At 41.7% G+C, this 11,824-nt stretch overlaps 2 protein-coding genes across 2 annotated transcripts; both read left to right on the top strand.

Moving 5' to 3' along the window:
• The first annotated feature begins 702 nt into the window (after positions 1–702).
• Positions 703–3,023, top strand: LOC104086153 (uncharacterized). The gene is made up of 3 exons (XM_009590350.4): positions 703–984; positions 1,714–1,914; positions 2,720–3,023. The coding sequence occupies exons 1-3, from the start codon at positions 874–876 to the stop codon at positions 2,753–2,755; spliced, it is 348 nt and encodes a 115-aa protein (XP_009588645.1). The 5' UTR covers positions 703–873; the 3' UTR covers positions 2,756–3,023.
• A 3,636-nt stretch (positions 3,024–6,659) lies between these two features.
• Positions 6,660–7,223, top strand: LOC138901149 (uncharacterized). The gene has a single exon (XM_070188890.1). The coding sequence runs from the start codon at positions 6,660–6,662 to the stop codon at positions 7,221–7,223; it is 564 nt and encodes a 187-aa protein (XP_070044991.1).
• Positions 7,224–11,824: the final 4,601 nt, after the last annotated feature.

Raw genomic sequence — 11,824 nt, 5'->3', positions numbered from 1 at the left:
CATAAAATATTTTAAAACTTGTATACATGTAATGTCGGGTTGGTTTAGTTTCAATTGGCTTTTTTTTTTAGTTAAAACCAAATCAATCCAATTATGGTCGGATTTGTTTTCCAACACCAAACCAAATCAAACTAAGTCATAATCGATTTTTTTTTCTTCTGATTTAACTCGAATTATTGATTTGGTGTTGTTTGTCGGTTTCTTCTGTACGCCCCTAATAATAGTATATTACACTTTCAGTGTTTCTTGACTTTTTATAGAGGATTGCTTCCCTTATTTTTAAGATTACCTATTAATGTATGTGTTAAAAATTACATGTAATGGTGAATCTTTTTTAGAGTGCCAGTACATAGAACTATACTCTAATTTAAATATCTTTTACACCTTGCATGAAACCTTAAATTTAAAAAATAACAACAATCCAGTATAATTTCACTGGTGAGGTCTGTGAAAGGTAGTGTGTAGTGTGTACGCAAATCTTACCTCTATTCTTGGATGGAGAAATTGTTTTCGATAGACTCTCAGCTCTCTCCCTCCAAGAACTCCCCACATTGCTCTTGGGGAGACTCAAACTCACAACCTCTCCCTCCAAAAACTCTTCACCTTGCTCTTGGGAGACTTAAACTCACAACAAGTTGAGGGTGATCACCGCTGGAGCAACTCAATCTTCTTTTTTAAACTGAGAAATGAAAACAAGAAAAAAAAGGAAGAGTCACGATCCCAACGGGATAAAATACAAAAACAAGAGAGAAGCTCTCCTATTTTCATCTTCAACAATATCTATTAACTGAATCTTAATTACAAACCACCCATTTCCCAACACACCCCCACAAGAACCTTTACAAGAAATTCAGAAAAGGTGACAAAAAAAGAATGCCGACTCTGAATCTGTTTACAAATGTACCAGTAGATGCAGTGGTAGCTTCTGATATTCTCAAAGATGCTACTAAAGCTGTTGCCAAAATCATTGGCAAACCCGAGTCAGTTAAGTCCCTCAATTTTTTCCATTAGTGTTAGTGTTATGTTTTCATATTTTACATTGACTGTTACTTGCTTGATGAAATTCCCCTGACAAAAAGTTTATCAACTTCGTTTACTCTAAAGACGGGCATTGCTTTGCTGGTAATTATAAGTCATCTTCACTTCTACTGGGTATATTAGGAATTCGAGTCGCGAAGTTAAGTGAGATTGAAATGAGACTGGTTTAGTAGTAGGTCCAGAATTGGGGTCATGTGAAATTAACAGAGGTTTTTGAGTCATGTGGAGGTTAAGTTGGAAAAAATAAATAAAACTGGTGTTTAGGTCAGCTTGTGCACAACTTGATTATTTCATAGGTATTTGCTACCTCCCACCAGTACAACTACCGAGTAACTACTATCAAGGCTAAGTAGATGGGAAGAAATCACCCGGTGTGTTTTGCCTCCGCTAGAATTTGAACTGATACCTTATTGTTTTGCTCTCTTTCGCTGCATTGTCCACAAGGCCACACCCTTAGGTGCTTAAATGGGAACATGTTTAGAAATGGGGTAAAAAGAAAAAGAAAACAAAGAACTTTTACTTGGGTTTACCAATTCTCTGTGTTTCTGTTACATTCTGAATTTTGGAACTCCATTCTAAACCAGTGAACCCAAGCAAATGAAGATGATGAAACAGAAAATTGCTAAAGCTAAGCTAAAACTAAGCTAACTTATCTCTACTTGTTCTTTTCGGCAGTATGTGATGATCTTGTTGAATGGAGGAGTTCCTATTGCATTTGCTGGCACTGAAGCTCCTGCTGCGTACGGTGAATTAATTTCCATTGGGGGTCTTGGACCTGGTGTGAATGGAAAACTCAGTTCAACCATTGCCGAGATTCTTCAGACAAAGCTGTCAATAGACAGCAACAGATTTTATATTAAGTTTTATGATTCTCCGGTAAGTCTTTATAAGAACAAAGAGGGAAATGACCTCTTTGTCTTCCCCCTACCCCAACCCTTCCTTGGGCCACTACAGGAGACCGACAAGTTGGTCTTAATTAGGATATGTGTAATGCACTATCCTTTGTCTTGAACAACTAAAAGAATCGTCTACTGCTTCCTATTATACGCCTGGACTCAGAACCAATTCTATCAACCCTGGCCAAGTTTAGACCTTGTTTGTGTTTTTTGCATGTATCGAGCCTATTGTATGTTGTGTAATAGTAAGGATCACTCTAGATAAGTTGAAGTAGCTGTAAAGTTTGTTCCTTAGATGAAATCTGTGGAGAAGAACTACTGAAAGTTAACCATCTTGAAAACAACTTTCACATTATTGTTAGATGATGTTGCATAAAACTTTTTGTAAGTAATGTCCTTCCTTTGATGACTCCCAAACAGCATTAGTTTCCTAAGATACTGTTTCAGCTGGAATTTGGTTGTTCACCATTTATGCAGTCCTGCTCAGAACTGACTGGTTAAAATGTCCTGTTTTGGATGCACCGATGTTCCTATTGTCCTATTGGAATTGGCTCTATTTCAATGGAATCTAATCATCCTAACATAATGAATAGTCATTGTGCTTATAACCTACTTTTTGGTTGCATTGTTTATGCTCAACTGGCACAAACTTGAGTTATTGCTGCATTTTCTGCTTAGATATTGCATTTTTCATTTCATACTTTTTTATGTGTGACCATGTTTACATCAATGTAAAGTTATGTTAGGGAAATATCTGAACCGGAATTCCTTTTCTTTGTGTGCAGCGCCAATACTTTGGGTTCAATGGCTCAACTTTTTGACGACCTTGCTTAAAAATAGCTGCTCTGGAATGGTAGAACAGCACATTTAAGCTGGCTTAAGACTCCATCTGCACTCGACTGTGAGTGTTTCATGGAAAAAGAAAACCTTTGTGACATGTTTAACGGTTATACTTTTGTACGTGATTGGGGGATTGTAGCTAGAAATTTAAAGTTTTAAGGCATGTTTCAGCATTAATAATTGCCCAGCATAGGACTAATTTTCCAATTTGTGTCTATTATCTTCTATAAATAGAAATATTTCTTAGTAGATTTTGTTATATTTTTAAAGTTATAGAAGTACAAACCTATCAGTTTATATATGTATAAATTGAATAAGTTGAAGAAAGAAAAAGAAAAATTGGCCTACAGACAATAAGCATAAAGTTGTGCATTCAATAAGCACCTGTAGACATCAACTTTAAATTTTTAGGATCTATTACTTGGACCTCCTGACAATCATTTTGAAGTAATTTTATTTATTTTATATATTTATGAATTGGCAGAAACCAATTGCCAGTTCTTCCCGACTACTGGTTGCAGTAGGAAACTGAACTTCCTTTATAATTAGTTCTTCTCTTTTGTTGTGTATTGCCTCCTTATGCGAGGGATCGTACTGATTTCTTGCTGTAGCTAACTAGCTATATCGAGTTCGTGACAGGCCATGTTTTCTATCAGCATCCTATCAATTAAAGAACTCTCCCAACAGTTCATTTTTCTCCACGTCAGTATCTTAGCGGCCATTGGCGGAAGATCTAAACTTGAAGAGGGAAGCTCCATAATCTCACTAGTAAATATATTAAATAGTGAAATTCGATGGCCTGTGTAAAGGCAAGCAACTCCATTTAACTCTGGAATAGTATTTTCATAACCAAGATAGGGCATACTTAATCGTTGAAGAAATGTTTTTTGCACAACACAAAAAAAGGGCAGCCCGGTGCACTAAGGTCCCGTTATGCGCGGGGTCGGGTCCGGGGAAGGGTCGGACCACAAGGGTTTATCGTACGCAGCCTTATAACCCTGCATTTCTGCAATAGGCTGTTTTCACGGCTCGAACCCGTGACCTCTTGCTCACATGGCAACAACTCTACCAGTTATGCCAAGGCTCCCCTACAAATACAAAATAGAAACGAATTCAGCATATAAGCAATCAGTTAACATATACTCATGTGTATGCCAGATTCAAGATTTACAATTAGTCAATGGGTTACTAGCTTCTTCCGAATCTTCCATCCCCAAGCTCAAAATTAATAATACTCTTGAGATAATATATTTTGAAAATAATGAATATGGTGCTTTTACACGTTAGAGATATGTTTCAATGAGAACAGTGGCACAACCAGGAATATGAATAAGGGGATTCATATTTTAAATTTAAACTTGTGCCCTAAAGCAAAATTTTAAACTCTCTTTCTAAACTAGTTCGCCTTTCCTTATGTCAAGAGGATTCTCCGGTTTATATACAACCAAAAAAGTTCCTCTTTGACCTATTCACGCATTATAATTTTAATTCCGGCACATTGAATGCCCTTGCGAAATGTTCATCTTATTAATTAAAAGTAGTATATGTATATATAGTTGTGTATGTATAAAGAGATGCACTCGTTGTCTTTAAATCTTGGATTTGCTCGTGTTGCAACGAGTCTGTATGGGTCAAAATCCATCTTTAGTCGAAATGGTATTAGTAAAACATTCCCGGGATGCCACGCGTCGAAGTAATCTAATTATCAGCGAAGGTCGCGGTCGAAGATCAGCAAGACTGAAGTCGAGGAGTTGTCATCGAGGCCGAAGTTGAGCACCTTTGACAGAGTTATAACGGCTAGTTTTAAGACAGGACACAAAAGAAAATATTCTAGTGGATATTCTCTGCACTTGTACTGTTAAGGTTTTTAGGAACATGTTCCCTATAAATAGATAGAAACACAATGATAGGGGACATGTGATATTCTTTTGTTAAAATACACTTTGACTTTAGAGAGAGAATAGGATTTCATTGCAAGCACACAAACATCACATTTTCACTAAGATCTTGTCCACACATTTTCACTAGATCCGAGAATAACTCAGATATTCAAAGAATTGTCCATCACTCATCATTGTCAGAAAGAACATTCACTGATTTCTTCCTTTCTTGGGTAACTAATTCATTCTATTTACTTAAATGACATTTATTGCTATTCATCAATATTTAATGCTACATTATTGCCTTTGATTTCTTGAGTATTGATTGTATGTTGCCGTTGCTACCAAAATATACCTACGTAGTATTTATTGTACTTTTGAGCACTCAACTTTGAGATATTATTGTTAGCTAAGATTAACCCTCATTTGTATAAATTTAATTAATTGAACCAAGATCTATATTTTTTGGTCAAATAATTTAGCGCCGTCTGTGGGGATTTCTTAGTTAAAATTTTAGTTCCTCTAGATCTACAATTGACACAAGTCACTAACGTCAAAAACCTCGAGATCTCCTTTCTTTGTGCATACAAAACCCTACATAGCAGGTAACCAAGGAGAAAGGATAATAATAATAACAAGTGACTTCCCAACCAACCTCATGAATGTCATCAATGAAAGCTGTGAAACAATATGTGAGGACACGATGCCCAACGTGTCCCCTAGGCGAGGGAGGTCGCCCCCCACTGCAGCATTACAAAACCCAGCGGAAAAGGGACCTCCACATCTGCAGAAGAAGGGAAGCCCCCAGCTGTGAAAAAACTCCTCGAAGCATGGCTGACCGACACGCTAGCGAGCGTCCTCAACAAACCCGCTCCAGGCATGACTGCAGAAACCGTATGAGCTTGCATGATACAACAAACAGATAAGCAGTGCAACGGACCAAACCCTCCAACGACAGGTATAGCTCACAATATTACTAACAGTACAGGTGACAGCGCCCTCGCTGCCATTGTAAAGAGGATGGAAGAAATGGAGAATGAAAACAAGGCACTTCGAGACCAGATGAAAGAACACCAAGAACGAGTTGACAAGATACCGGGTGCTCCTAAGCTGCTGCCAAAAAGGGACGTCGACAGGTTCGTAGAGAAGCCGTACAGCGATGATGCAATCCCGAATTCCATACCAAAGACCTTCAAAATACCGCCCTACCTTAGGATATACGACAGAACGACTGATCCTGAGGATCATGTGACCCATTACGTCATCGTCGTGAAAGGAAATGACTTCGCCAAGGAAAAAATGTCCTCCATTTTGCTGAAGAAGTTTGGCGAAACCTTTATGGGAGGGGCATTAACATGGTATTCACAGCTACTGGCCCGCTCCATAGAAACTTTCGAGGAAATGACCGATAAGTTTGTAACTGCCCATGCCGGAGCCAAGAAGGCCGACGCAAGAGTAAACAACATATTCTCTATTAAGCAGTCCTTGGGAGAGGGACTGAGGGACTTCCTCGCCCGGTTCAACAGAGTAAGTATGACTCTACCGAATGTATCCGAAGGGATGGAGGTCGTAACTTTCCAGAACAAGCTGAGTAGAGATGGTTCAAGAGCAACTAGAAAACTGTTGAGCCGATTGATGAAGTATCCTCTAACCACTTGGGATGAAATCCATAATGCTTACTGTGCTGAGGTCCGAGCAGACGAGGACGACCTCAATGGACCAACTCACCGGTTAACCTCGATACAAGCCGAATCCAGAAAAGAACGAAGAGACAACACCAGAAGAGATCGCCCAGTTTCGCGACCCAACAGGGAACGACACCAACCATACGTCAGGACGGCCGCATACCCCCCATGAAGAAGGTCCATCCCGGCCAAGGACGAGAACTGGCCGCAATTAAAGAGGTATGCCCCCCTTATTATCTGCTCAAAAATTTTGTGTGTCACCTACAGAAATAGTCTACGCTCTTGAGAAACTCAGAACAAAGGTGAAGTGGCCGCCGAAGATGAGATCAGACCCGAACACCATAAAATCTGGCGCCCTCTGTGAGTTTCACCAGGAACGTTGGCACAAAATAGAAGATTGCATTGCCTTCAGACAAGAAGTCGTAAACATGTTACGGCAAGGGCACCTCAAAGAGATGTTAAGCGATAATGGAAGAACCAACTTTGCCAGAGGATCTGAACATCAAGGCCCACCAAAGCCGCCATCGCCAACTCGTACTATCAATATGATCATCGGCGGCGACGCCTCTATCAATAGCGTGAAGTTCACCGCCACTCACAAGCTCAAGCGGTCTATTACCCACGAACGGTACAACAGACTCGAAAAAAGAGTCATCTTCGACGAGTCGGATGCCGACGGTTTGACTTTTCCTCATAATGATGCCCTCGTTATTACTTTATGCATTTTAGATACCGTTGTCAAATGCATCATGGTGGACGATGGAAGTGGCGCACACATTATCCATCCTCGGGTCCTTTCCCAAATGAGACTCGAGGATAAGATAGTGTCGCGCTGCATCACGTTAACCGATTTTAATAATGCAGTTGAGCGGACATCCACGTAAATTACACTCCCCGTCTTAGCCGGCGGCGTGACTCTGGAGACAACATTCCACATCATGGACCAGGCCACTGCGTACAACGCTATAGTGGGACGACCATGGATACATCCCATGAAAGCGATCCCCCCCAGCCTATACCAAGTAATTAAATTCCCAACACCATGCGGAATATTCAGCATATGCGGGGAACATCGCACATCTCGGGAAATGCTACCTCACTGACTTGGACATCACGGCCACCCACCAAAAAAAGACAAAGAAAAAGAGGCATAGCAATCAACAGGGTCGAGGTCGAAGCAAAAAGAGACCGGAGACGTCATCATGGATCCCAACACGGTCGAGGTTTCAGGTTCGACCATAGAAGACCTCTGCCCCGTTCAATTGGACCTCAACGACCATAGCAAGAAGGCCTATATTGGCTGCAAACTCCGGGAACCAGGTAAATTCAGTCAATTCTTAATAGCTAAGAAAGATTTGTTTGCTTTCGTCCATGTAGATATGCCGGGCATCCCAAAGGAATTTGCCACACACAAATTAAACGTCGACCTATTCCACCCCCAGTAAGACAGGTCAGGCATAAATTCAACTCTGCCATCAACGATGCAGTCCGTGAGGAGGTGGAAAAACTGTTAGAGAACGGCTCCATCAGGGAGTCAAAGTACCCCAAGTGGATCGCCAACGTAGTGATGGTCTAAAAGAAAAATAGGAAATGACGGATGTGCATGGATTTCACAGACTTGAACAAAGCATGTCCAAAGGATTCGTTCCCATTGCCCCATATCGACCAACCCATCGATGCAACAACCGGGCACGAACTATTGAGTTTCTTGGACGCTTACTCAGGCTATAACCAAATTCTTATGGAGGAAGAAGATCAGTAGAAGACCACGTTTCATCACCCACCAAGGAACGTATTGCTATAGGGTCATGTCGTTTGGACTGAAGAATGCAGGGGCTACTTATCAAAGATTGGTAACAAAGATGCTCAAAGACCAGCTCGGTAAGACCACAGAGGTATATACAGACGACGTGTTGGTCAAGTCCGAAAGGGCAGAGGATCACATCGATCATTTGAAAGAAACTTTAGACATACTCAGACGGTATGGAATGAAGCTAAACCCGGAGAAATGCGCGTTTGGCATAGCCTCAGGAAAGCTCTTGGGTTTTCTGGTGTCGAAGCGAGGGATCGAGGTCAATCTAGACCAAATCAAAGCTATCAAGGGGAGAATGAAATACTTAACCACCAAAAATCAAGTCCAAAGATTGACTGGTCGAATCGTCGCCCTATTAAGGTTCATCTCGCGGTCGTCAAATAGATGCCACAAATTTTTTGGCATACTCAAGAAAGACAACGGCCTCGAATGGACTCCCAAGTGCATCCAGGCTCTGCAAGAACTAAAAGCATATCTATCATCACCGCCCCTTCTTTCAAAACCCGAACCGGGGAAGCAACTCCTCATCTATCTAGTCGTCTCCGAGGTAGCGGTAAGCGCAGTCTTGATTTGCGAAAATAAATGTACACAATCTCCCACCTTCTACATTAGCAAAACACTTGTCGACGCCGAGATAAGGTACCCGCACCTCGAAAAATTGGCTCTGGCCTTGGTCATAGCTTCACAAAAGCTTAGACCCTATTTCCAATGCTACCCCATCTCGGTCGTCACAACCTTTCCCCTGATGAGCATTTTGCATAAACCCGAGCTATCGAGAAGGCTGGCTAAATGGCCATCAAGCTAAGCGAGCACGATATCACATACCAGCCGCGAACGATGATAAAGTCACAAGTGCTCGTCGACTTTGTCGCCGACTTCAGTGCAAAAATAATGCCTGAAGTCGAAAGGGAAGCCATCCAAGCTTCCCTCCAAACACAAGACCTCTAAATCCTATATACCGATGGCGCATCCAACGCATCAGGGTCCAGACTGGGACTCGTACTCGAGGTCCCTACAGACGAAGTAATTCGCCAGTCCATAAGGTGCCCGGATATGACTAACAATGAGGCCGTAATTGCAGGGTTGAGGCTAGCACTCAAGTATGGGGCGAAACGGTTGAAACTCCGCTGTGAAAACTCGTAGTCAACCAAGTCATAGGGACTTTCCAAATCAAGGAATAAAGGTTGCAAAAATACCATACCAAAATTTGCAAGCTATTGCCTGAGTTCGACGAATGCCAGCTCGATCAGATCCCACAAACACAAAATGCTGAAGCAGATGGCCTCACCAAACTGGCATCAGCTACCAAAAACATCACAACTGGAAATAAAAGCATAGTCCATCTCCTCAACTCATCACTAGATCAAATCGAGGTAAAAACCATAAACTTAACTTGGGACTGGCGCAATCATATTATCGCATATTTACAGGACAACACACTCCCAGGCAACAAAAAAGAAGTCAAGAAACTAAGAATGCAGACGGTCAGATAGAGTTTCTTCCATAGCGACCTATACAAGAGGACCTATGGCGGTCCGAACCAAACCCGGTGCGTCCTCGAAAAAGTCCACGAAGGCCATTGCGGTACTCACTACGGCAATCGAGCACTAGTCAGATGCCTCATACGGGCGAGATATTATTGGCCCACCATGAAAAAGGATGCTGCAGACTTCATGAGGAAATGCGAACAATACCAAATGTACGCCCCAATGATTCACCAAGCAGGCGAACACCTCCACTTAGTCGCCTCCCTTTGGTCATTCATCAAATGGGGAATGGACATCGTGGGCCCCCTCCCAGCAGGGCGAGGTAATGTACGATTCCTTTTGATTTAACTAACTATTTCTCTAAATGGGTGGAAGAATGAGCATTCGCCCAAATATGGGAACATGAGGTAATCACCTTTATATGGAGAGACATCATCTGCCTATTTGGAATACCCAAGGAAATCAGCTGTGACAACGGACCCAGTTCACAGGAAAGAAAACCGCCAAGTTCTTTTAGAAATGGCATATCAAGAGGATACTCTCAACCCCATATCACCCAGCGGGTAACGGGCAAGTAGAATCCTCCAATAAGTTCATATTAAACATCATAAAGAAAAAGTTCGAAGACGCCAAGGGACTATAGCCATAAATACTACAAGAAGTATTATGGGCCTACCGAACGACTCTGAAGATGAGCACAGGAGAGACGCCCTACACTTTGGTCTATGGGATCGAGGAACTAATACCGGTCTAGGTTGGAGAACCCAGTCTAAGGTACTCCCACGAAAGCGACACGAGTAACGATGAGAGCAGAAGGCAAGAACTCGATAAAATTGAAGAACGAAGAGATATGGCGTACATAAGAATGGTCGCCCCAAAACAACAAACAAAAAGCTATTACAACAAAGAAAGCAAAGGTCCGACCGCTTAAAGTCGAGGACTACATATTGAAAACCAAAACTCAAGCGAGCAAAGACAATGGAAGGCAAGCTGGGAACCGGGGAAGGCAAGTTGGGAATGAATTGGGATGGTCCGTGTAAAATCACAAGCAAAGTGAACAAGGGTTCATTCCAACTAGAGACAATGGAAGGAAAGGTATTACCAAACAACTAGAACATCAGCACCTCAAATACTTCAAGTTTTGATAGAAAAAGCACCCCCTAAGTCGTACTCTTTTTCCCTCACTTGAGTTTTGTCCCATTTGGGTTTTTTCAAGGAGGTTTTTAATGAGGCGGTGAAGGGAACACTTCGAGTTGAAGTACGCGAGGGTTGGATCATTGTTATTAATTCATTGCCTCACTTGTCAATACTCTCCAAGTTAACCAATGAAGGGACTAAGTAGACTAGGACTGGGACTGGAACGCCAGCCAACAACCAAAATCTGTAATTTTCTCCAAGTACGTAACCAAAGCAACAATGTCAAAGCAATAAGAAACTTACGTTTATCAGGAAATTTTTCGTATTAAGTTTACGTTTGACCTCGCTCGAACAAACACCTACCGGCCCTCGGCCGCGATTTAATGAAAGGTTATGTTCGACTAAGCTTGAACAAACACCTACTGGCCCTCGACCGCGATTTAATGAAAGGTTATGTTCGACTAAGCTCGAACAAACACCTACCGGCCATTGGCCGGGATTTAATAAAATGTTATGTTCGACTAAGCTCGAACAAACACCTACTGGCCCTCGGTCATAATTTAACGAAAGGTTATGTTTGACTAAGCTCGAACAAACACCTACCGGTCATCGGCCACAATTTAACGAAAGGTTATGTTCGACAATGCTCGAACAAACATCTATTGGCCCTCGACCGCTATTTAACGAAAGGTCATGTTCGACTAAGCTCAAACATGACCCCTACCGGCGGCTGCGATTTAATGAAAGGTTATGTTTGACCTCGCTTGAACAAACACATATCGGTCATCGGCCACATCTCCACAAAGAAACACACGCGACCTATGAATATTCGGCTCCAAGGCAAAGACTAGCTAAAAGACAACAACAATAAGAAGGACAAAAGCAAAACGAGCAAATAATAGAAGCAAATAACATACAAGTATAAAAAACAAACCACATGAAGGAAAAAAGATGCAAGGAACAACTTTGATATTTCATACTTAAACTGTTTACAAAGGCTCGTGAAGACGCCAACAAAAATACACAAAAAAGTCAAGAAAAAAACCAC

The sequence above is a fragment of the Nicotiana tomentosiformis genome, chromosome 11 (genome assembly GCF_000390325.3).
Source record: "Nicotiana tomentosiformis chromosome 11, ASM39032v3, whole genome shotgun sequence".
NCBI classification, from domain to species: domain Eukaryota; kingdom Viridiplantae; phylum Streptophyta; class Magnoliopsida; order Solanales; family Solanaceae; genus Nicotiana; species Nicotiana tomentosiformis.
Note: the sequence above shows the minus strand (reverse complement) of the source record. Positions and strands in the feature narration are given on the sequence as shown.

Excerpts from the sequence above, each read along its gene's own strand:
- LOC104086153 (XM_009590350.4), top strand. The coding sequence starts at position 874 with ATGCCGACTCTGAATCTGTTTACAAATGTACCAGTAGATGCAGTGGTA. Across the intron at positions 985-1,713 it reads TCATTGGCAAACCCGAGTCA|TATGTGATGATCTTGTTGAA; the intron begins GTTAAGTCCCTC and ends TCTTTTCGGCAG. Across the intron at positions 1,915-2,719 it reads TTAAGTTTTATGATTCTCCG|CGCCAATACTTTGGGTTCAA; the intron begins GTAAGTCTTTAT and ends CTTTGTGTGCAG.
- LOC138901149 (XM_070188890.1), top strand. The coding sequence starts at position 6,660 with ATGAGATCAGACCCGAACACCATAAAATCTGGCGCCCTCTGTGAGTTT.